The sequence below is a fragment of the Rhagoletis zephyria genome, unplaced genomic scaffold, assembly GCF_001687245.7.
Source record: "Rhagoletis zephyria isolate East Lansing unplaced genomic scaffold, Rhagoletis_zephyria_1.1 Rzeph_scaffold_06689, whole genome shotgun sequence".
Classification (NCBI taxonomy): domain Eukaryota; kingdom Metazoa; phylum Arthropoda; class Insecta; order Diptera; family Tephritidae; genus Rhagoletis; species Rhagoletis zephyria.
The window spans coordinates 1-23,945 of record NW_016163772.1 but is presented as its reverse complement, the minus strand read 5'-3'; the positions used below and the strand labels follow the sequence as shown (position 1 = coordinate 23,945).

At 36.8% G+C, this 23,945-nt stretch overlaps 3 protein-coding genes across 3 annotated transcripts; 1 reads left to right on the top strand and 2 right to left on the bottom strand.

The window, feature by feature from the left end:
* Nucleotides 1-1,841: 1,841 nt before the first annotated feature.
* Nucleotides 1,842-7,492, bottom strand: LOC108373437 (uncharacterized). Its single transcript, XM_017629313.1, has 4 exons — nucleotides 7,336-7,492; nucleotides 2,596-2,709; nucleotides 2,269-2,517; nucleotides 1,842-2,205 (listed from the first exon to the last, which is right to left on the bottom strand). The coding sequence occupies exons 1-4, from the start codon at nucleotides 7,391-7,393 to the stop codon at nucleotides 1,985-1,987; spliced, it is 642 nt and encodes a 213-aa protein (XP_017484802.1). The 5' UTR covers nucleotides 7,394-7,492; the 3' UTR covers nucleotides 1,842-1,984.
* Nucleotides 7,493-12,562: 5,070 nt separating this feature from the next.
* On the top strand, nucleotides 12,563-13,725 carry LOC108373436 (uncharacterized protein F58A4.6-like). Its single transcript, XM_017629312.1, has 3 exons — nucleotides 12,563-12,997; nucleotides 13,087-13,201; nucleotides 13,261-13,725. The coding sequence occupies exons 1-3, from the start codon at nucleotides 12,645-12,647 to the stop codon at nucleotides 13,561-13,563; spliced, it is 771 nt and encodes a 256-aa protein (XP_017484801.1). The 5' UTR covers nucleotides 12,563-12,644; the 3' UTR covers nucleotides 13,564-13,725.
* Nucleotides 13,726-15,317: 1,592 nt separating this feature from the next.
* LOC108373435 (bleomycin hydrolase) lies at nucleotides 15,318-23,939 on the bottom strand. Its single transcript, XM_017629311.1, has 8 exons — nucleotides 23,805-23,939; nucleotides 17,181-17,362; nucleotides 16,843-17,088; nucleotides 16,627-16,764; nucleotides 16,312-16,560; nucleotides 16,014-16,240; nucleotides 15,770-15,890; nucleotides 15,318-15,700 (listed from the first exon to the last, which is right to left on the bottom strand). The coding sequence occupies exons 1-8, from the start codon at nucleotides 23,806-23,808 to the stop codon at nucleotides 15,488-15,490; spliced, it is 1,380 nt and encodes a 459-aa protein (XP_017484800.1). The 5' UTR covers nucleotides 23,809-23,939; the 3' UTR covers nucleotides 15,318-15,487.
* Between the last annotated feature and the right edge of the window lie 6 nt (nucleotides 23,940-23,945).

Below are 23,945 nucleotides of genomic sequence, written 5' to 3'. Positions count from 1 at the left end.
AGTACAAAGAAGTTTTAGCAGATTTGCTCTTCAACCGCTTCGCTTCTCTGATCCATTACCATCTTATAGTGCCCGTTGTGCCCTCATAAGCATGAAGTCACTGGCGTCCAGGCGTTCTATTCAAACTCTGATGTTTATTTATGACCTAATCTGTGGTTTGGTTAACTGTCCGGAACTTTTAGCACAAATAAATTTTAATGTCCCGCGCAGAACTCTCCGCGCGCATTATCCGTTTAATGTCAAGATAATCCGAGCTAATTACTTTAATTTTGATCCCATCTCGAGGGCTCTCGCAGAATTTAATAAAATTTTTTGTAGTCTTGATCTGGATTTCGCACTTTCGAGGTCATGTTTTGGTTCTAAACTAGCTTCATATTATATTTAATAGCATACGCATGTATCTTTTTAGTCTGTAAGATTTGTTTTTCTAGTCTGTAAGTTTTGCATTGCTAGTCTGTAAGATTTATAAAAATCATAGACTTAATAAATTGAATTGAATTGAATTGAATTGAATTGAAAAATTTTGCACATGTTCAAGACAAGAGTGCCTATTACGAAAATAGTCACCTGTACATTTTTAAGCCAATACCTTCATATCATTCAAAATCGGGCTTTTAAACCTCTAAAATTTGTGCACCCTAATTCATTCGCACATTCTTTACACAAATTTGCTCACATACACACTACTTATGCACATGATACCCCATGAAATTAAAAATGTTGATGGAGCTGTAAACTGCCACACATTACATTCTCAGGAAAGAAGCGAAAATTTGAAGGGAAAAAGTCAACCATTTGGGGGCAAGCATTTTGCATGGCGAGATCGTTTTGATCACACTTCATAAAATTAAAAGTAATTTTCTACTTCACAAGCGCACATATGGACATAATACATTAGACCGCACCACCATACATGAAAAAAAAAACGTACGCCGTACCCCGCTAAGTATTAAAGTATTTTTGCAAAGGCATTTTCATCTTCATCTTCAGCTCCACCTTCATCTTCATCTTCATATTCATCATTATCTTTATTTTTGTATTTTTTTTTTGTCTTTTTATTTATCTTCAACTTTGTCCTGTTCTTCGTCTTTATCATTGACTTGATCCTTCAATATAGGTTGTGATTGTCTGTGGTTTTGTCGTTGCCTTTGTCTTTGTTTCTGCCCTTGTCTCTTGCTCTTTGTTTCCGCCCTTGTCTCTTGCTCTTTGTATTTTAATTCCCACTACACAGTGGCGCTAAAACTTCAATGCAGCCGTCCCCTGTCTATTACAAATACGCTTATTATCCGTGAGATTAAGAAGCTTCAACGATATTCCTCTTCTTCTTTGTCGCAATAACCTTCTAAGCGGCTTTGGGTATAAAGCTCGCAAGTCGTTTTTTTGTGCCATTGCTTCAAGGAACACACAAAAATTAAATTCTATTTTCTGAGCAAAAAATAAAACTTAAAAAGTAACAATAATTTTCAGAGCAAAAAATAAAACTCAAAAAATATCCATTATATTCGGAGCAAAAAAGTTAAATTGAAAAATAACGATTACTTTCCGAGCAAAAAATAAAACTCAAAAAACAACGATTTTGAGCAAAAAATAAAACTCACTTAATAACTAAGTATGTATTGAAAAGTGATTTTTTGAATAAAATCCGAAATCGCCTTCGCAAAAAGTACTTTAGGCTCAGGGGTGTACGGTGAACTTTCTGGTGCACTCTAATGTACATACATACATACATACTAGGAAATATGCACGATTTTGTGTGAACCATTGTTTAGTTTTGTTATGCCAAAGCAAATTGCAATTTCGCCCACAATTTCCTGTTGAAAGTGAATTTAAATAGGAAATCGCTCGGGTTCATTCAAAATTTATTTGATTTGACTATTACATTAGAATTGAAGTTAAAAAATGCACTTTCAGACAATGTTCGTCATTTTACTTAATACCAAAAAAAAAAACAAAGTAAAAAATTAATTATTGAGACTTTTTTAAATTAAACCCAGCGCATCATTGCCAAAGCAATACAAAGCAATGCGATGGAAGAGCTTAAAAATGCAGCGCTATCGCGAGCCAGCGGGATTTGTTCGCTAGTAGCACTAATGAAATTGCAGCCAGGACCTTCACAAGTAAAACAATTCGTCTCGTTTACACAGAGCTTCTTTGCCTGAGCCGAAGTGAGACAGCCGCGTTGGAATGACTCAGTTGTGTTTTTACCTGTAGAGTGGTAAAAATAGGTGTTAATTGTAATTGTAATTGATGATATGAATGCAAACTTACCATCATTTCTAATGTAGCATTTATCGCCCAGCTTATAAGTCGGACATACAGTGGGTCTGATATAAGTATTTGTGGCGCAATCACCAGTTGAGTTACCCGAACATTGCAGGCACTGTGCACGACTCAGTGGGAAGATGCGACGATTGCAACCTTCGGCAAAGGTGCAAATCAAACATTCCAATTCGTTGTGGCAAGCAGTAGCTGTAGCGTTATCCAATTCAGAAGCACAGCCACGAATTGTGTTCCCATCTGAGGTGGGGAGAGAATAGAGACTTAGTGTTTGAAGGAGAATATATATATAAAATTCAAAAAAATGTGACAACTCACTAGATACTCGGGTGTAGCATACAGACGTATTGACGCTGCATGATTTGGCCAGATAGTTTTCTGGTTCGGTGGCGCATTTTGGATCAGTGGAGGAGTTGCATTGCACACAAGCATCTGAAAATAAATGATGAAAAATCGATTAATTAAATATGACCACTATAATTACATTATTCTTTACTATGGACTTCTCTATAACTCAGTTTTCTAACCTTCCTCTACAACTTTAATATGTGCTCAGGCATGTAATTAAAGTGCAAAACCGCGTATCGTAGGTACTTCAAAATCGCCTAACTGACATTAGTGCCAAAAATGAGATTTGCTCACCGAAATCTTTCCGCTTAATGCCTTCACACCAAAATATCGATATTAAAAAATTATGTAGATAACGGCATAGTTGCAAGAGCGCTTATCAAGAGAAGCATATGTATAGTTTTACTCTCTTTGGTACGTACTAGCTCGGAGGATGGTTCCGTGCGCAGAAGTGGGAAACTTTTGACTGCCGTTTACCTGGAAGTGGCCAGAAGTGATTCTTGTCCGTATATTTATATCCACGTATCCTCTGGGTAGCGACCAAACAGCCGTTAAAGCATAAACAGACGGCAGCGTTGATCCGGTTCAACTCGGGAATTAACTGCAGTTGATCCTGATTAAGTCCGAGTTAATCCGGATCATCGCTGCCATCTGTTTAGGCTTTTTAGGGAGCGAACTAAAGTGAGAAGTCGTAAAACTCCGCGTGCGTCCCCCAATGAATAACAAAAAGCAGCCTCGGATGAGACCTCCTTTTTCTGATGACGACCACGATATACGTATGATTTGAGGGTATGCACCTGGAATATCCGGACCCTTTATGGGGAAGGTGCCACTTCCCGGCTGGTTGATGACCACGGGAAGACTAAGGCTAACATCACCGCCATCCAAGGAATGCGTTGGAAGGGGCAAGGCAAGGTAAGCGTGGAGCCTTGCGACGTCTACTAAAGTTGCCACATTAAGGAGCGCAAATTCGGTGTTGAATTTGTGGTGGGAGAGAGACTCCGTCGCCGAGTACTGGCGTTCATCCCGGTGGACGAAAGTCTAGCCACAATCCGCATCAAAGCGAGATTCTTCAACATCTCGCTCATCTGCGCCCATGCCCCGACGGAAGAGAAGGATGAGGCATCCATGGATCTCTTCTATGAGCGCTTGGAGCGAACATATGAGCGCTGTCCCCTACACGATATAAAAATCGTGCTTGGCGCATTTCAATGCAAGAGTGGGCAAGCAAGGGATCTTTGGCGCCACAGTTGGAAAATTCAGCCTCCACGACGAAACTTCCGATAACGGACTGAGGCCGAACGACTTCACCGGGGCCCGAAACATGGTAATATCTAGTACTAGGTTACATCATATAATGATCCATCAAGCTACGTGGCTGTCTCCAAATCGAAAAACGAGAAACCAAATCGATCGACGAAAGGCATGCTTCGGGTAACTAACATAACTTCCACGGACTTAACTTCCATGGACAGCATTGACATAACCAGAAAAATTCCGCGAAAATCTCATGGAAGTTTTGTCATGACTTAACTTCTATAATAATTACCACAGAGGGGGAGCGTCATGCAGTGAGCGAGCGAAGCGCCCCGATTTAGAAACAAAAGTCAATTATGGTTTCAGTTCAACCATGAAAATTTATGAATTTATTTCAATGAAAACTATGTCCGTGGAAGTTATGTCGAAACCCCCCATTNCACCCGCCTCTGTGTAGCAAAAAATGTGTGGACCTCTCCGAGCCGTTTGATACCAAACGAGGTTTCAGACAAGGGGACTCCCTTTCGTGTGATTTCTTTAATCTGATGTTGGAGAAGATAATAAGAGCCGCAGAATTGAACCGCTCAGGCACAATACTTTACAAGAGCGTACAATTGCTGGCGTATGCCGACGACATCGACATTGTCGGTAAAAATAAGGGATACGTCTGTTCTGCCTTCTCGTGACTAGATAGAGAAGCTAAGCGGATGGGTCTGGTGGTCAAAGAGGACAAGACGAAGTATCTCCTGTCATCACACCAGCAGTCGGAGCATACGTCTCTTGGCACCCACGTCACAGGTTTGAAAAAGTAGACGACTTCGTTTATTTGGTAACCACCAATAATAATATCAGCCTTGAAATCCAACGGAGAATCACTCTTTCCAACAAGTGCTATTTTGTAATGAGTAGGCAATTGAAAAGTAAAATCCTCTCTCGTCGTACAAAAATCACACTCTATAAGTCACTCATCATGTCTTTCCTGGTGTATGGCGCGGAGGCATGGTGGTGCGAAAAATTTACGGGCCTTTACGCGTTGGCGATGGCGAATACAACAGACGATGGAATGATGAGCTGTATGAGCTTTACAACGATAAAAATCTAGCGGCTCCGCTGGCTAGGTCATGTCGTTCGAATTGACAGAAACGCTCCTGCTCTGAAAGTGACTTGCCTTCCCATGGCATTTCCAATTGGCGTCAGTTGGCACAGAAGAGAAACGACTAGAGTGCTTTGTTGAACTCGGCCAAAATCGCTTAGGCGGTTACGGCACCAATAAAGAGGAAGATTTATTCCTAATATTGAATAAAATGTGCAAATTTTTCTAAAATTTAAGATAGTAGAAAAATATTTTAAAACAAGTAATAAAAAAAATTAAGGCAAATTTTTTAGTGGATAGTAAAAAATGTCTTTCTTTCTAATATGAACCAAATCGGCTATCGGAAAAATGCATCTTTCGTATTGCATTGTTATCGGTTTTTGAAATTCCAAGTCTCTAGCTCATCGGGAAGTTGGTTCAGAACTGATTGCAAGATTTAATTCCAAACAGGTTAAACTTAATAAAAGCTTGTAAAAACCAGTAGCGCTATAGAACTGCCATAAATTTAGCATTTCTTTTATTTACTGAGCCTTCATTTTACCTTGCGCTTAAGTCGCGCGTATTTTGTTACGTACTAGCTATATATGTACATATATGTATGTGTGTGTGTAAGTACATACTTATTTACATATGTACATATGTATGCAATCATTAGTAAATTTGATGGCGTTTTATCTAATCTAGCACTAAGTAAACATTAGGCGCTCTACTATTATTCTTATCTGTTGTTACTGCCAAATTCACCTGGCTACAAATTTTTATATGCATTCACATGGATATGTTATTAAAACAATAATCGTATTCAGTAATTATTGCACAAAAATTTATTTTAATTGACGGCTATGTACACTTTTTACGACTATAATAAATAAATCAACTAAACTCGAAAGTTGTAGGGAAAATTAGTCCCCTTTCTAACCGACTTTAAAAAAAAGGAGGAGGTTAACAGTTCGTCGGAATATTTTTATTTTCTGTGTATGTTACTGCATAACTTTCGACCACGTCAACCGATTTTCTTTCTTTTTGCATCGGAAAGGTGGTACCTCCAGGGTGGTCCCATACTAATTGTTTAGATCCGATAATTGGATCTTGAAGAAATTAACGATAATTTTAAATTGTTTATATGAGAATTGAAGTCGGTTTTTTTTTGCTTACAAATTACTTGTTCTTTTAAGCACTGTACAGTACTCGTACTCCTTGACGTATTTTATGCTGAATTTTTCTTTCTCGTTTTATGAGTGCTTGGGAAATTTTTCACAAATTAAGGCAGATGATTTCTTTGACAACCTACTTCATGGTAAAAATCGCATAGGTTTGCCTGCCGATCGTTATGCAACCCTGAATGCCAACTATCTATCGCGGCATAACGGTATGCTACTTATGTAAGTCAGAAATATTCTCGAATCACTTAAATACGACACCGGCCGCACCCCATTGGAAATACCCTAAATACACTTTTAATCTTACATAAAGTGCGTTAAAGTACAACTTGTCTTTCTCATTACTAAGTTGCGTTAACACAGAAGTACATATATGTACATGCATTAGACTGGTTCAAAAAATTCGACTAAATATTTCTTTTTTTTCAAAATCCCTTGTAATATTATTCGAAAATGTCTTGCCGCTCTCCACGCCGCGTCACTACTATGTTCTTTGCCTTAAATTTCCTTCAAAAATGTATATCGCTCATTCCGATATAAACATATCTCAATGAGTTATAAAATTTTTCCTTTTTGGTTATTGTTGTTTCCGACAGGGTGGGTGTATGATGTATTATGGAACGAGTTATAAAATCTCAAAATGGAAACAAAATTTTCCTGTGTTATATATTTAGAAAAAAGAAATTTGCGATGAGCCACCTCTAAATATTGTCTCTTTTTTTCACTGTCCCGAAAATATTTCACAAGGAATTTTTTGAACCAGTCTAATGTGCATAAACTTGCACAAGTAAAATAAATATTGAAAGCATTGACTAACATTGAACATTGTACACAAGAACTGGACATAAAAATCACAAGATAAGATTAGCATTTACTCAACGGATTGTATTAATGGGGGAATTGGCACACATTTCCAGTATTTTTAGTCATTATGTCATTAATTTAAATTTTGTTCCGCCTTTATGCAAAAATATTTTTAATTGGGTAGATATTTCATGATTTAAAGAAAAGTTTGGTTATACGAGAACTATTTTAATTCGCCAAAAGATCTAAGAAGTATTTTATGCATTTTTGACAAAACTTCTATCTGACACTATTTATGTGCTGTAATTATGTTAATACATATGTACATACTACATATGTATAAATGTCATGTAGCTATCCAATATTTAACCGAAACAATTCTATGGATTTATTTACCCGCGTGCACATATACCAAATAGGCCACAGCCACCAAAACCAACATGTAATACTTCATTGTATTCTATTGAATTTATAATTTCACTTTTTTCCAATTCTAATTAAAATAAATATTCCGCCAAGTGCTTCTTTACTCGTTAAATGTATGTTGTTAACTGGAACTCGGCAAATGAAATAGTTATCAACACCTGTCGACTGTACATAAACATTTTATCAGCGTCGTGTTTGGAGATAACTCACCAACTACATGCATATAAGGAAGCCTATGTATGTATGTATGTATGTACACACATCTACATATATACATGTTGCATTAATGCAGTATGTTTATTTTTTATTGTAACATTTCGTATTTTATTTATATACGTACATACTATGTAGTATTTAAACAGTCCCATTTTATCATAATTATTGTAAATACATATATATATATATAGATAACGATAACAGAACTGAAGCAGCTATCAATAATACAAATATGACTACTTTCTGATATTTCTCCCATACATATTCTTTTGAAGGTCCCAACTTTCGTGAGAGATCGCTTATTGTATTTTTTTTCTAGCGTTCATAGCTCGCGCTAAAGGGTTGTGCCGCGGATATTTTAAAGCTTTGACATTTCCCAATATGGACTGTTATAGTGCCGAACAACAATGCATTTAAAATTACTTAATTATTCTAATAAAATGTTCAATCATCTGTAGCTGCAATTTCGCACATTCATTAGTGATGAGGCCTATTTCACGCTCCACGTCTATGTTAGTGACCGCCGAGAGACGTTGAAACTGTTTGGTGGTCATTGTCGGCCGACATCTTCATCACCTGCACCCCTTCAAGACCAATAAATATACCGCCATAACCGTTAAATCTAACCTTTTTGGCCAAAAACGATAGCCTCCAATTCGCGAGAAATCCCCAGTAGAGGTAATTGCGAATGCTGTGGTTTAGCCACCAAGATCCTGCGTTTTAACGCCATTGAAAAGGCCTAGTTTTTTCAAGCATTCTTAGCCTATTTTCTTATCCAATAAAAACTTGTAACGTAAACGTCCATCTTATTTTTCTATTTTTTATATTTATGTATGTACTAGCAAATTGCCCACTTGCTTGGCAGCGCCTTCAAAGTATGGGGTGGTCCCAGAAGTAACCGACCTAACAAAGAAAACACGAAAATTTTGGGAAAAAATATATATTTTTTTTCAACATAATCTCCCTGCACCTCTATACACTTTTCCCAGCGATGCTCAATAAGTTCGATACCCTTTTTATAATAAGAGCTGTCTTGCTCTTCAAAATAGCCCATTAGCTGCCGACATCATTTCTTCTTCGTTAGATAATCTTTGACCACGGAGCCATTTTTTGAAGTTGGGGAACAGAATATAGTCCGAGGGGGCTAAATCTGGCGAATAGAGTGCATGAGGTAGCAATTCAAACATTAATTCATTAATTCGCTAAACAGTCAATTGAAGCCTCTTCACGTCACTATTTTTGGTCGATAGTGAGCAAATGCGGCACCCATCTTGGACACAGCTTTCTCATTTCCAAATCTTCAGCAAATCTTATGCGCTGTGTGGTACTTTTTGAAGTGCCTATTATATTTGCTAGCTCGCGCACTTTCAGTCGACGATCATCCATTACCGCTTTGTGGTACCATTTCGCCATTCACCATTTTGTCGACCACTGCGATGCTCGTCTTGGCAGCTCGCACGGCCTCCCAATATTTTACTATTGTAAACGAAGAAGCAGACCCGCCCAAAGAAGAATCTATTTCAGCTTTTATATTGGATGGGCTGAGGCCTTTCAAATAAAAGTATTATATCACATAACGATCACAAATTTTCTTCATTTTCACAAATTCGCTGTAAGCAAAAACAAAATACAAGTAAGTATTTGTTGAATCGATACCACCTTACATGAATTCGCCTTGAATATTCGGTATTTGAATATTGAATTAATACACATTTGCGGAAAGGGCGCGATAGTAGACTTCAGTTATACAATTATAAATTAAATTCCTAGGAGAAAGTCGATACTTTACATATCTTCTAATTAACTTCTAAAAATATAATAAATAACACCCACATTAAAAAAAGAAAATATGCTTAAGAGATCGATTTTTTTTTTTAATCTTACAAGTTCTTTAAACATATTTTATAAATGAGGCCATAAGAGTTTTGGGGTTACAACACAACAATACTTTTGAGGCGCAGCAAAGCACGCCGGGTATTGCTAGTATATAAGTATCTATATAGATGCAGCTGTATGAACCTCACATCCCCTTTTTCAATAACTACCACGGTTCGCCATAAGTACAATATTGATAGCAAATGTAGCTGTTCGCATAAGCGGTTCCAGAAATAAGCGATATGAGAAGTTCAGTTTCCAATACCTGTCGCGTTTCGCTGTAAGTAGGGTATTTAAAACCTAGGCATCCGTGCATTGTGAAATTTTTCTTAATGCTGTATAAAGTCTGAAAGCTTGATTTATATGGTGTTTGTTAAAGCATGAACCATATTTTTTTTTAAATATAACAAAAAAATTTTAGCTTGAAAAACATTGTAAATATTAAAAACAAAGCATCCACTTGATTTATTTATAAAATTTTATAAAAAAATCCAAACAAATTCCCCATTTTCTTTTTAATATTTGTGTTGCTTTTTTAGCCTTTACCACTTAAGTGAATAGCCTGGTGATAATAATCAGACACTTATCAACACTTGCCATTCATTCGGCACTTGCTTATTCGTCATTCTACAATACTCAGAACTAATATAAAATGATAAAATGTCCAAACATCGCGTCATCCGTGCAAATGTGAACTTGGAAATAGTTTTCTTATTACACAGTATACCATTCATACAAATATTTACATACCTACATACATATGTATATTGAATTTAGTAACAAAGCATTTGATTCTATAATTTTGGTTCATCAAGCTATCGATGTAAGAGTATTTTGTTCCGGAAAGAATTTCGCTATCTTAGAATGAAAACTTGCTAAGTCACCTTTTTGTAGGAACTCATATTTTGATATACCAAGCAATAGAAATTAAAAATGCATCGTTTCCAAAAAGAATCAGTTTTATTTCTTCGCGTTCAAATTAAATTAAAGGCGAATTTGTTAAGTCCGAAAGACGTCAAAATGATACGATAGTAGGTGCGTTCGTTTAAAATCTCCAGCAGAAACCAACCAACTGGNTTTTTCCAGCAGAAACCAGCAGCTTCCCCTCAAAATGAAATGTCACTTTGCTCTCTCAATTTCCCCTACTTTGCAAGTTTTTTGCGTATGCGAACGCAAAAACTTGTAAGTTTTGGTTAAACATGAACAATTAACAGCTACGCGAACGAACCTATAGTCAAAATAATTCGAAATATTTTAATTAACATCGTATGGAGTTTTTCTGTGCTTAAACATGCAAAATGCTGTATTCAAAGTTTTGCAAAATACCTGCAAAATGAATATAGGGGTTTTTTTACCTCCTCTGCAAAATTCTTTTTACTCTAAGCTAGCGATTTATGCATCATTGGAACAGCCTTAAAAGCATTTTCTATGTTTTTGGTTTACCCTGTATAATTTCAAATACCGAACATTGACGACATATGTATGTATATCTATATACATTAGCGTGGACCGAAAATTCGCTTTTTTCAGAATTTTGATTGGTAATAGCAAAAATATGGTTCATTATACTCTAAAAAAAAATCTGTGTGAAAGATGAAAATTTATGGTCAACATCTTAGGCTCGCCCAAGTACATCAAAGTTCAATGTGCTCAAAAAATAAAAAATTAAAATTAATACAATAATTAATTAATAAACTTTTTTACTAAAATTGCAATTATCTTCGAAAGTACTAGTCCTACATAATTTGGTATATGGACCATTTTTCTAGAGAATCGAAAGAAGCTAAGAAAATTTTTTTTTACCACTTGAACTTTGATGAACTTGGGCGAGCCTAAGATATTGGCCAACAATTTTAATCTTGTACTCAGATTTTTTTAGAGCGTAATGAACCATACTTTTGCTATTACCAATCAAAATTCTAAAAAGGCGGATTTTCGGTCCTCGCTAATATACATACATACATATGTATGTGGTTGCTGGTCGCAATTAGGGGTGCTTGCGAAGAGGTGTTGGTTGTTGTGTAGACCCTGCCCGCATCCTGAGCAGGTGTCTGTCACTTCTGGGTTTAGTCGGGAGAGATGGCTGTTGAGTCTGTGTCACCACCTTGAACAAAGTTGGGCTAGAATGTTGTCGTTTCGGGTGCCTATGGGCCGGTTTTTCAGTGCCAGTTTAAACTTAGATTAAGTAAACTGAGTTTAAACTGAACAGCTGGCTGGCATTTGATTGGCTGATCTTAGTTTAAACCTGCCAGATCGGGCGAAACTGGCCCTAAGAAGATCTATTGTTGCTCCCATGTGGTTCAAAAGAGTTTTACACTTGCTGCCGTTTTATAATAGTCTAAGGTATTTAACACTGCCTGACTATTCGACATAATATTTAATCTGGCCCTATTTGTCCTTCGATTGCAAAAACTTCCGCCTGGAATACGGTGGGGTATGTGCCCATTGGCCGACTTTTCTGGAATCTTGGTCAAAGTACGCTAGCCCCAGTACTACTTTGGTCCATCTTCGATTCGCCGGTATACCATACTTGGGACCTTTCGTTAATCGTCATTCGCCTCACATCAGCCCCTTCCGGAGTTTTTACCTTGTAGGGTTTGGAGAAGGCTCAACTCGGGCTCTTCCAAGAATGGTTTGAGAACCTACAAAAATCTCCACTTTTCAGGCCTCTTTTACAATCAGAATAGATAAAGGGGAAATGACTGTAATTACACTAAGGGTATCCGTTGGACAGGTACGCATAGCTCTGGTGATGGCCACGCGGACCAGTCGGTGGTGCTTGCTCAAGGTGGTACCCGCGTTTACTTGCTGAGCTTTTGGCCACCAAGCCAATGTCGTATACGTAACAATGGGTTTTACAACCTTTTTGAAAGACAAATGCGTAGTTTGAGTGATAAAACGCGTCTTGGTAGCAACATTCGAGGGATGTGGGTTCTAATTGAGCCTTTTGTCCGGACTCGTATGGAAACAGACAAAATTAATGCTTCCGTGCCACATATCCGTTTCATAATTTCACAAAGTTTCACGTAATTTTTTCAAACATCATCCACGTTCCACACTTGACTGCTGAACAGCTGTTTCAATTGTTTTGTTTACATGGAAAAAGTGTGATAATTGCCAATTCAGCCGCTTCGTGTTTGATTGATAACCAAATATTTTGCGAAAAGTAATAAAATATTCGCCTTGCTATGACAATTCTAATTTGCATAAGTGACTTTGCCAAACATCAAGAATTCTTAGAGATTGATAACAACAATAACATAATAACAGTGCCAAGAAAATCACTGTGGAGGCGTGTGAAATCGTTGCGTGCATCTAACCAATCCAATGGTGGTGATTATGCACAGATAGATAACAGTGCACGTACATTGCGACGTTTATCGATAGAAATTGATGGCATCAACGCCTTCTACCTCGTGCGTGAACTACACTTGTTTACCCAATTTCGTATGCAGCTTAGCACGAATCCTGCATTACGTGACGCTGATATACTTTGGCTGCAACTCCGACCTCCAAAAAAGGAAGTTATCGACTACAAATGGTAAGTAAGCAAAACACAAATAAATATTTGAATGCAGCAGCAATCCTACATACTTATGATTGATTAAAATCGTTTGCCTTCAACCACAGGAATCGTATTCTGTCCCATACATTATGGGAGCGCATTGAGGTGGAGTATCTAATGTCATGGCTATCTACACTGGGTGGCGGTTACTCCGCTCTTGGCGAACAATTTACCAGATGTGTAAGTTTTAAAGCTTACATGTATTGCTTTGATTATTTACGAATGTACTTCTTCCACAGGCGGAGGTTGCTGGTAAAATATCTTTACGACAACTACATATTGGTCTACGAGTAGGTGATCCATTCCTTCAGGCACGGTGCAAATTGTATTACAGTATCTCACTGATACAAACCGGTCGTCTAAGACAAGCTAAATATATTATACGTGAACAATATAAATTCGCTAAAAAGCAGAAGGAAGTGGATGGACGCTTGGTAAAAATGTGCCAAGGTATTTGGTTGCGTCTGCAGTACGAGTATGGAATGCGCTTAAAAAGCATAAAGCATTCGCCAGTCTCCTACATTAGTTCAGGGGATAAGTGATATTACCATCGAGCGTTTATGATTTTTGATTTTGGTTATGCCTATGAAAAGGTATTTTACTAACACAATGTAATCTGCTTGAGTTTTGTAAATGGGTTTAAAGTTCAGTAATTGTATTAAATATTACACCAATTTAAATACATATGTATATATGTGCATCCAGGTTTGGATTACAATTTTTAAAAGAAATACCTATGAGGAAAATAATACAAACTAGAGTTGGGCACTTTAATTCTTTTAAGTGAACCGTTCCGTTGGTTGTATTTCGTCCACCTTAGTAAACTAGTTCCTTAAACAAAGTTCAATTATTTTTAATATCATACATTCTACAAACAAAACAAAAACTTAAATATTGCTGTGCAATAACATTAAATCAGACAGCTTTTTTAGAAGCATAATATTTGCAAAAAAACTCGTTAGCATGAGCTAGTTATTTAGTTCATTGAGATGACCTAGTTCATTAGTTAAAATCAAACAAGCTGTCTTATTTAATGTTATTGCACAGCAATAATAGTTCGGTTTCTTCATTGAACTAAATTTGTCAGTGCTATTTCTCATTTTTAAAATGAACTAAGGAACTAGTTCATTAAGGTGAACGAACTACAACTGAACGGTTCACTTAAAAGAAGTAAAGTGCCTAACAGGCTAACCTAATATTCGCGGCTTGCGTTTTGGTACGCACGCCGTCGAATTTGTTTTTTTGCGTCACCCGAAATTGGCTTGCGTGCGTTTGCATTTGATTTCATTGAGCGAAACGTCAAATCAAAATATCACGCAGAACAAAAATTGGAAATTGAGTTAGCTTCATACGCACGCCGTTCAATTTCGGTTGGTCAAATACAAGTTGTATGTGCATGAGAAATTTTTGACAGTAAATTGGCGGCGTGCGTGAATATTAGGTTAGCCTGTAACTCTAATGGGGCTACACGATGGTTCGTGCCAAGAATATATGGATCGCGATCCAAAATAAGAAATAGGCCTGACAAATTTTGTTCAATGAAGTGACCGAACAAGTGAACTAGTTCACTGAGATGAACTAGTTCTTTAGTTCATTTAGTAAGAATTCTCATGCACAGGCCTCGTACCAGATAATGGGTTCTTGTTATCTACGATAATTCAAGATTATTGTTTTTTCCTAACAAAAGATTTATACGTACACACATATTCATAAAAGATTAAAACATTTTAGCAGCGATGTTAAGACTCTATCCATAATTCACGTGATACCCTTTTCTTCAGCTTCTCATAAACATACAATCGCCGTTCGTAGTTGGCGTAATACTGTAGGTCCCTCCCCTGTGTGACAATATCAAGGCGCACGCCACAAATCGGAGGAGAAGCTCGGCCAAACACTAACATACATATGTGTAAGCGCCAATCTATTATTATTAATGGTTTTCGACGCTCTATAAAATTGTATGTGGGTTCCATTTCGTACGCGGAAAAAAAGTTCGTCTGAGTTTGGAATACTAGGGCACAAAACTTCTCTGAATTCTTAAACGCGTTAATGCAAAGCATCAGTCTCTTAATTATTTCTTAACCATTCGTGATAAGAGTATCCAATTCGCGCAACTTTATTAAAAATTGGCGCTTCTTTATGGCTGTGCATATGGGGTATTACTAAATGTCATGACTTAGAAATAAAATAGACTGATGCTTTGCATTAATGCGTTTGGGAAAATCAGGCACTTGCTATTTTTTTTTCTTTTTTCAAAACGCAATTCAAATTTAATTGACGGTTCGCAGTACATGTATATGTTTTATGATAGTTTTTCTTGTTAAACCGATACTATTTATTTTGCATTATTTGAGGATTGTATACAAACTATTTAATATATATGTATGTATTTATGTATACATGTATGTATTAATGTATATGTTTGTAAAAAAAGTGGATTACGTATTTTTATCAGGTTTATGCAGATTAGGCCAAGGTACCCATTGGGTCCCAAGCTGGAAGCACAATTGGATCCATATCGAAAACTTGCAAAATTTCGGGCGGCACAAAAGATTTGTCGATCACAACTTCAAAACCGAATTCCTTGAACCATTCGGCAGTCATAACTAGATAACCTTTTTCACCACGGTCTTCACCCCAAGAATTTTCAACGCGCAATTTAGTAACATCGCCATTTGCCTTAGTAAAAAAAAATAACAAAAATTGTGTTAATAGCGAAAACGTACATTTTAAAAACATTTCACTCACATCCAGAGAAACGGCGGTGAATAACATGGCATGCGTCATGGCTGATTCACCGAAAATAAGGCGATCCGCCTTGGACAATGGCGTCTGAATGTCAACATCAAACACTAACTTGAAGTCGTGTCTGTGAAAATATAAAAAATAAATAGTTATAAAGTATATTTAAAGCCATGGCGCAATATAATATAATTCCGCCATTATTTAAATCCACATTTATAATGTAATTTTCCAAAGCTTTCCTACTTACACACTCAAATCTTCTATGCCCTGCTTTGATGCAAAGCGTTTACTGACTTCACAACCAAACCAAACGGCTTCACCGGCTTTTAAGCTTGCAGCAACCAACTGCAGTAATTTCTCGACCGGTTGATTATTGTAAAGCACTGGGCGGCCACCCACGACATTGCCGAGGCAATCAACTGTGTATGTTTGATCGTACATACTAGATGGGCGTGGATCATTTACTAAACATACCTGTCAACAAATAAACAGTAACAAAAATAATTAAATTCCTGGGCAATGCACGCGCTCAATTTTGAATTTACCTTATCTTCCACATTAAATATTGGTTTTACATGATTTTCGTAGAACTCCAACGGCGTTATCGGTCCAATCGATTTATATGCTTTGGATTTGTCATAATACTCCCAGGTGAAACGTTCGGAGGGAATGCCCAAGCAGATGCCAACTATCTTATAGATACTACCCATCATTTCATCAATCTTTTGCGAAACCTCGTCGTCGGTAGGTGATTTATCCAAAAGATCACGTAATACTTTAGCATATTCACGCAGCTGCACATGATAATAATAATAATAATTGTTTAAAGTGTTTTCTCATTACATTCACACACTATTTACCTTGCTTTTCAATATGGCATTCATGCGCATGCTCGCCTCACAACTGTAAGTCTCTGGGAAACATTTCTTTGGCATTAAACCATGTTTGGTAATTAAATTAACTAACATATCCCATTGGCCGCCATCGGATGTTGGGTCCTTAATGTCAAATATGGCATATTCAATCTTTAGTTAGTACACTTATATGTATGAATTTATGTATCTCGGTTTACTTACGTTTAATAGGAATGACACCAAGCGCCCATCCACGACCTCATTGCGTTTCGCTGTCTTTACAATATTATTGAGGAAGTAATTGCAACGCTCAATTTTATCCCAATAGAATAGGTAGCCCTGAGAAAATTCAAATTCATCCATATTTAAACTCTTCATAAATGGCAGGCGTATGCAGTTGAGCGCAGCAAAAAGCCAACAACGGCCGGAACTTTTTTGATTAGTAACGGGTTTTCCCTCGCTTTCCACCTGTAAAGAGTAAAGTGGGGTAAATTATTTTGAAAATTTAATGTTTCACTTATAGCATTTTTTTATATGATTACAAATTTAATTGCACTCACCTTATAAGTAAATACATGATTGGTGTTTTCGAGCGATTTGCGCGACAAGCAAACATCAAATGGGTCCACACGCGAGCAGACATTCTGTGCAAGAATGTTCTTCGGTTCGCTGTAAAAGTCCTTACGCCATTTGTCCAACTTCTGTTGCGTGATGGCATTTGGGTTGTTAGCAGTGGAATTGGCTGGAAATAGAGTTGCGGCAGTTGAGTAATATATACGAGGGCCGAATAGTTTGAATTTTTTGCAAGTTAAAACGGGCGGTAAACGTTTAGACAGGCGTTGTCGTTGAATCGAGGAGGTCATTCGTAGCGCAACTGTATGGGTCACCGACCCCCGTCGCCCAGTGTACACGCATACAGTCGGCAACCCATTGGTGACAAACAGATTATTCATGCATAGCAATGCATTATTTTGAGTATAAAAATAAATCAACAAAAAAAGTATGTAATAATTAGATGTGCGTTTGGCACTGTTGAGTGATAAGAATAGAAGATTTGGAAAAGCGAACGTTATTATATGGATAATTGATTGCGTTTATCGGAAACTAAACATTTACATGCATGCATATGAATTCAAAAATATGGGCATATCCCAGTAGCGAAAACGGTCACTGGTGACATCACTTACTGTGAATCTTAAACGACATATAGCTGACAATGACACTGGTGACAATGTCATGCAGGTGTACTCCTATCAAATACTTATAACACACAATGTGTCTTGCAACAGTCACTTATAAAAAGTACATTACATGACATTGGCATTCGAATGTCATCAATGATCACTGGATGACAAATTCATGCAGAGAACATCAACGCCTACATTACCATTTGTATGAAAGTCATGAACGACTTCCATATAAATGGAGCCCAAAGTCATTGAGGACTTAACATGACCGTACAGCAAGACACTTAAGTGACTAATGCATGACATTCGCTACGGGGATGTATGTACATATAAACATATATTTTCGTATATAGGCAGTAGTTGTGTTTGTAGTTGTGTTGTCATTGAGGACTTAACATGACCGTACAGCAAGACACTTAAGTGACTAATGCATGACATTCGCTACGGGGATGTATGTACATATAAACATATATTTTCGTATATAGGCAGTAGTTGTGTTTGTAGTTGTGTTGTCATTGAGGACTTAACATGACCGTACAGCAAGACACTTAAGTGACTAATGCATGACATTCGCTACGGGGATGTATGTACATATAAACATATATTTTCGTATATAGGCAGTAGTTTGTGTTTTTTGCTATTTACATACATACAAATGTGCATAGCTATTTTATTTTCATGCTTGTATCCACAGGCTGCAGGCGAATGAACATATGGTTCAGGCCTTTAAACCGCAAGACAAAAGAGTGACACGAATTTTCAAATTTCATAACTCCAAGGTCATTTCGCTTTTGTGTTTGTTCAGGTGAATGCAAATCTAATCGTAATTCTGTGCGCAAAGCAGCAAAGTCTGTAGAATTGGCGACAGTGGCGACTTTGGCAACTGAGGAAAATTAAGAAGATTTGCTTTAAAGCAGCGCAAAATGACTTATTGGCTGCATTTCTTTATTCATTCTGAACGTTTGGAATAAACTTTTTTGTTTACTTATTCTTTAGAACGATGATATGTCAACGTATATTTCAAACGCATTCTGTTTATTCCGGCTGTGAGATGGGATTATCCGGAATGTATAAAGAAACGCAGCCATTGTGTACTTCCATTAGATGAAGTGTGGTTGTTTTTTTGTTTACTTGCATAGATGGATGTATAAAAGGTTATTCCTCAATGGATGTGTACATTGGTTACGATCCTGTACGAGTCCGAACTTGTTAAAAATTAGTCAGAATTATTCCGGAAAATAGTAGTGATGATATTCAGTCTTATCACGAGTTTGATTTTCCCCGAAGCGGTTCCCTTTTCGCTTCCGTTTATTCACTACGGGGGATGAGAAAAAAACCCGTATTTATAGCCCGATTTGGTTCATATTTAGAACGTATATTAACTACATGAAAAGGACTAATTCCAATTAAAAACTTGTTTTTACAATTAACTTATATCTGCTATGGTTCAGAAATAAAAGAGACTGATGCTTTGCAATAATGCGTTTAGGAAGACAGCATATTTCTCTTTTTCAAAGTGTACTTTCACAGTCACCCTCAGCTATACATTTCTAAAAAAAAAAAAATATTTTCTTTTTGTTTAAACGTCCGTAGTTTTGCAGTGAAAGGTACATGAATACATACTACATATGTACATACATATGTAGGTACATAAAGCAAATATTCAAATGTATGAACTAGTGTTGTGCGTAGACAACCGGCAGTAAAAGCTCGCGTCGTGTTTGTCTTAAACCTGATAAGAATAGATGCTTGCCAATATGGAATAGTTTGACTTACTACTTACTAAAAGGGCGTAACTAGAAGGGCCTCATCTCAGCAGCACATACATATTAAAGTTTCCAAAACTTGTAAAGAGTTTTTTATAACAACTTTGTTAGGCATTTATATTTGGATTTGATTTTTGGTTACTCTTTCAGTACCCCATAATCATTTAGGTTTAAGGACGACTTGAAGTTAGGTTGAGTATTGAGAATGAAAGTTCTAAAAAAACATACATATGTGTCTCTGCAATGCTGGGTCTCAACTTAACACAGCGGTTTGCTGTTGGCTGTAATAGATTAAGCATAGTCATCTTAAACTGCAACATTTGCAGAAAACTCACCTAAAAGCGCAACGAAAATCAATAAATCTTGTATGTTGTAAATGAATGTGGACATAGTAGAGTTTGCATGAGGTTGTTGGCATGTTGCGATGAGCTAGCTACGCCCCTGGCTAGGGTACATATATACATATGTATGTATACTTCTTAGAAAACAAATACGATATAATTAAGGCGTCAACCGCATTTGTGTAAGTTGTTAAAAAACAAAACGTACACCTAATCTTATCTAAATTGCATGTACTGCTCAGAGATGCAAAAAATTATCACAATAAAAAACGTATAGCTCACGTAAAGCAAGGTGTTAACGTGTTTTTGAATTCTAGATGATTTATTCCAAGTCATACAAGTATTACGAATCTAGCTTCTTTGCGCAAAAGAATATATACATACATATGTATGTACATACATATCGCTAATTTAAATTAGTAGTGAAGTAATTACTTCAATAATATCATAATAAACAAATACAATTTATTAAGTCAAGTATGCAGAAATGACCGCTATGTAAAAATGTCCAAGCTGTATCGATTACCAGTATCTCAGACACTGTTGAAGTAAATGAGCGATATGTGAATGCCTTTACTTTTGCTAAATATTTAATTATTTAAGATTATCGTTAATCTCTTCACGATCCAATGATCGAATTTAAACCGAATTGGAATAGAACCACCTGTGAGGTAACACCTTTCCTTAAAAAAATAGAAATTAATTATAGAAATCGGTTAACGTGGTCCAAAGTTATGCGGTTACATACATACAAAAAAAATATTCAGATGAATTGATAACCTACCTACTCTCTGTGCTGACTGTCAGCTGAGAGCTTCGAAATTTGAAATTGTAATCAAGGAATATATGTAAGCACATATAAAAGCGTTCTTAGAGGTGCTGATATCTTTCAATATTGGAATCTAGTATTCCCTAAAGTTGCTTAAAGCAGGTCCTGCAAATTATCTTTCTGCAGCACATACTAGCGGCCATAGAACGAACTCACTTGGCGAAAACACAAACAAATTGTTGTATTTCAGTGATAAAATCAGGGCGGCCGCAGTGGCTGACTGGTTGGAGGTGCTTACTACCACTCCGTAGGACCTAGGTTCGAAAGCAGGGTGCGTACAATTTCTAGCAGCGATAGCCCCTCGGAAGGGAATTGCAAACCTCTGGTCGTATTGCCATGAAAAAATCATAAAACTAGTTTGGCTTTCGCAGGCGGCGTAAAACTTTAGGTCCCTCCATTTTTGTTACAACATCGAGATGCACACCACAAATTTGGCCAAAGGCCTAGCAAAAGGGTATGCGCGAAAATATTATTATGTATATTGCACAGAACCTGTGCCTTTTTTATCGTTTTTACGCATTTTATATTTCATGTGCGCTTAAAAGGTCAAGATGGGGTTTATTTTTTGAAAAAAATCGATTTACTTAATTTCAAAGTAACTCATCGGCTTCGGCTTCAGTAATCGGCCGATTGTTAGATCAAACCCGAAAGTTCGGTTCGGCTTCTTCCGAAAAATCTACCCTCGGTTGGTCTCTACTTATATGTATTTCGAACATATGCTCATGAATAAGTCATTTAAATTAGAACTCAATTCTTTAAGATCTTGAGAATTCTAGAATATTGAGAATCTTATATGATGGCACTAGAAAACATTCTCATCCTACATACTTACATAATTGCAGCAAAATTATTTTTAATTACATAATTCCAAATTCTTTTCTACCGAAAAATGAAACGTTCTCTTTGCCCTCTACGCACAAACACTAAGGAGAGGGCGATGAGAAGGCAACATTTTTTGTAGAAACGAAGACATCAAGCTACGAAAGTTGATTAAAAAATATAAAAATTGCATAAGCAATAGTTAAAATGTATTCATATTGCAAAACACGAGTAATTAGAAATAAATATGGGCAGTGTTGTTGAATAAATGAATCGCCTACAATTCCAGTTTATATATCGCACACCGGCTTCAAAAGAGTCACAACTCAAAATAATACGTTCAGTCAGAAAATGCGTAAAACTATTTCGTAGCACATGCCAATCATATGGGCAAGGACGACTTTACCTTAGGTTTTTTTTTTAACAAATTATAACAAAAATTTGCTCCAGCTTTTGCTGAAAGGTAAATAAGAGCTCTGTGTACATTTTTAGCGCACAATTTCGAAAATTCCAAATTTTGAGTTGTGTCTCTTTTGAAGACGGTGTGCGATATGTACATATGTATGATTCCTTAACTTTTCGAGTGCAAGTAAATCAAAACTCGGACGGACTGGGACTATATGAGTTTATTTAGCGAAAATAGCCAGCTTATTGCCTGGATTATAATGGAAGTAACGGAACGGAGTGAACTGTCACTTAATTATCTATTGTATGGGCAATGAATTCAAACGATTATAATGCACTTGAACGCAATGTAAAACGGAAGCATCTAAAATCAATAGATCCTTACGAATTCGCCGCAATTTGTTACGATCCGCCCCGTGCATTACAACCAAGGCATATGCCCTCTTTCAAAATTAATATTCCAAAGTTAGTCTGTTCGTTATGAAAAAACACGTCACCTTGCAAACAAAAATAAGTCAACAGCCGAGAGAAGATTCGTACCATTGTGCGACATTTATATACCAAACAATAAAACCCAAAAAATCATCGAAAAGGACACTTAAGAATTCTGAACTGCATATATAGTATGTATGTATATATGTTCATACTTATGGATGTAGTATGTACGTATGCGATTGAGATACATTGGAGTAACAGGAGGAAAAGTTGTTTGAGGATCGGTAAATATAACATAATTGTATGCATAACTGGTGTGTTTCCATGGCAGTGGATATGACCATATTAGACTACCGATGGTAGATGCAATCTAAAACTAAGAAACAATTATGTACATATGTACATATGTAACTATGCAAATTGTGAAACAAAATATCAACATAAACAAAAAATGCTGTGATTAATTCACTTGCAGCGACAAATTCGCGACGCAATGGCTGTTAGTACCATTGCCCAGATGTGACCAAGTTGCCGTTTCCACTATCGCTTGAGCTTGGTTTTACATACAAGCATATAAATATACTTATAAATATGACTGCCCAGTGCAACCGTTACAAACCAAAACCAGTTTTTTTAATTTGCACGTGAACACCAGAAAAGCAAAGCAACAGGCAAACAAACGAATAGAGCGAAGTCGGGCAGTAGCGTGCTGCTAAGCCGAGATCGCGCTGCTATAATGGAAGTAGTCACAGCTAAAGCAACAAAAACATACATATGTATGCATATATACATTTGAAAACAAAAGTGAGTAAACAAAGGGTTTCGAAAATATGAAAGCATTGTGTATACATATTGCTTGGATGTGGTTGCACCCTAGCCGGTTGGATATGAAGTTATGCGCAGTGTGCCAACAAGCGGGGGGTGTGGCTGCTAAGTAAAGAGGCTAGCAGGCAACCAGTTTCCGATGCTTGGCTAGCTGAAAATTGGCTCTTCAATACGAGTTACCAACAACAGCGTCGCACCGCTGCTATAGTCCGATGTCGTCGTCAACGTTGTTTGTCAAGTCATCTAAGCAAAGCAGTATAGCGCAGAACCAGAAGAAATTCATAAAAAAAATAGATACTGCGGAGGAAAAAGAAAGGAAATACGGCGCAGCATTCGACGGAAGATACGTAAACCATATGTATGTATGCAGTTCAATTGACGGAGCTTCGGAGAAATTTTACTTTCATTTCCGAACTTTGGTACCTTCCTTTTTTGTACGAGTTTTTGACCATTTTTTGGTTTCGTATTGAGGCGCCATGAACAAGAAATGCGATGTCTTCATTTCTTTCTTCCGTTTAATGTAGTATGTGTATATGATTTCATAATGCATTTAATAAAAGCACACAATTTTACTTACACATTTTCCTTAAGTTTGGATGTATACTAAACTTTTCAACTTGTTTCAAGAATCGTGTTGTAACGGTGAAGTGGTAAATGCTTTTTTTTAATTAATTTTCGGGCTAACACCAAATGGGGACTACAAATTAAATGAACAAAA

Bases quoted from the DNA above. Each gene is read 5' to 3' on its own strand.
- LOC108373435 (XM_017629311.1), bottom strand. The intron at 16,765-16,842 runs GTAAGTAAACCG...TTTGACATTAAG, and splicing joins TGGTGTCATTCCTATTAAAC to GACCCAACATCCGATGGCGG. The intron at 15,891-16,013 runs GTAAGTAGGAAA...ATATTTTCACAG, and splicing joins GGCATAGAAGATTTGAGTGT to ACACGACTTCAAGTTAGTGT.
- LOC108373436 (XM_017629312.1), top strand. From the start codon at position 12,645: ATGACAATTCTAATTTGCATAAGTGACTTTGCCAAACATCAAGAATTC. The intron at 12,998-13,086 runs GTAAGTAAGCAA...CTTCAACCACAG, and splicing joins GAAGTTATCGACTACAAATG to GAATCGTATTCTGTCCCATA. The intron at 13,202-13,260 runs GTAAGTTTTAAA...CTTCTTCCACAG, and splicing joins GCGAACAATTTACCAGATGT to GCGGAGGTTGCTGGTAAAAT.
- LOC108373437 (XM_017629313.1), bottom strand. From the start codon at position 7,393: ATGAAGTATTACATGTTGGTTTTGGTGGCTGTGGCCTATTTGGTATAT. The intron at 2,518-2,595 runs GTGAGTTGTCAC...TCCCCACCTCAG, and splicing joins ATGCTACACCCGAGTATCTA to ATGGGAACACAATTCGTGGC. The intron at 2,206-2,268 runs GTAAGTTTGCAT...ACCACTCTACAG, and splicing joins ATGCTACATTAGAAATGATG to GTAAAAACACAACTGAGTCA.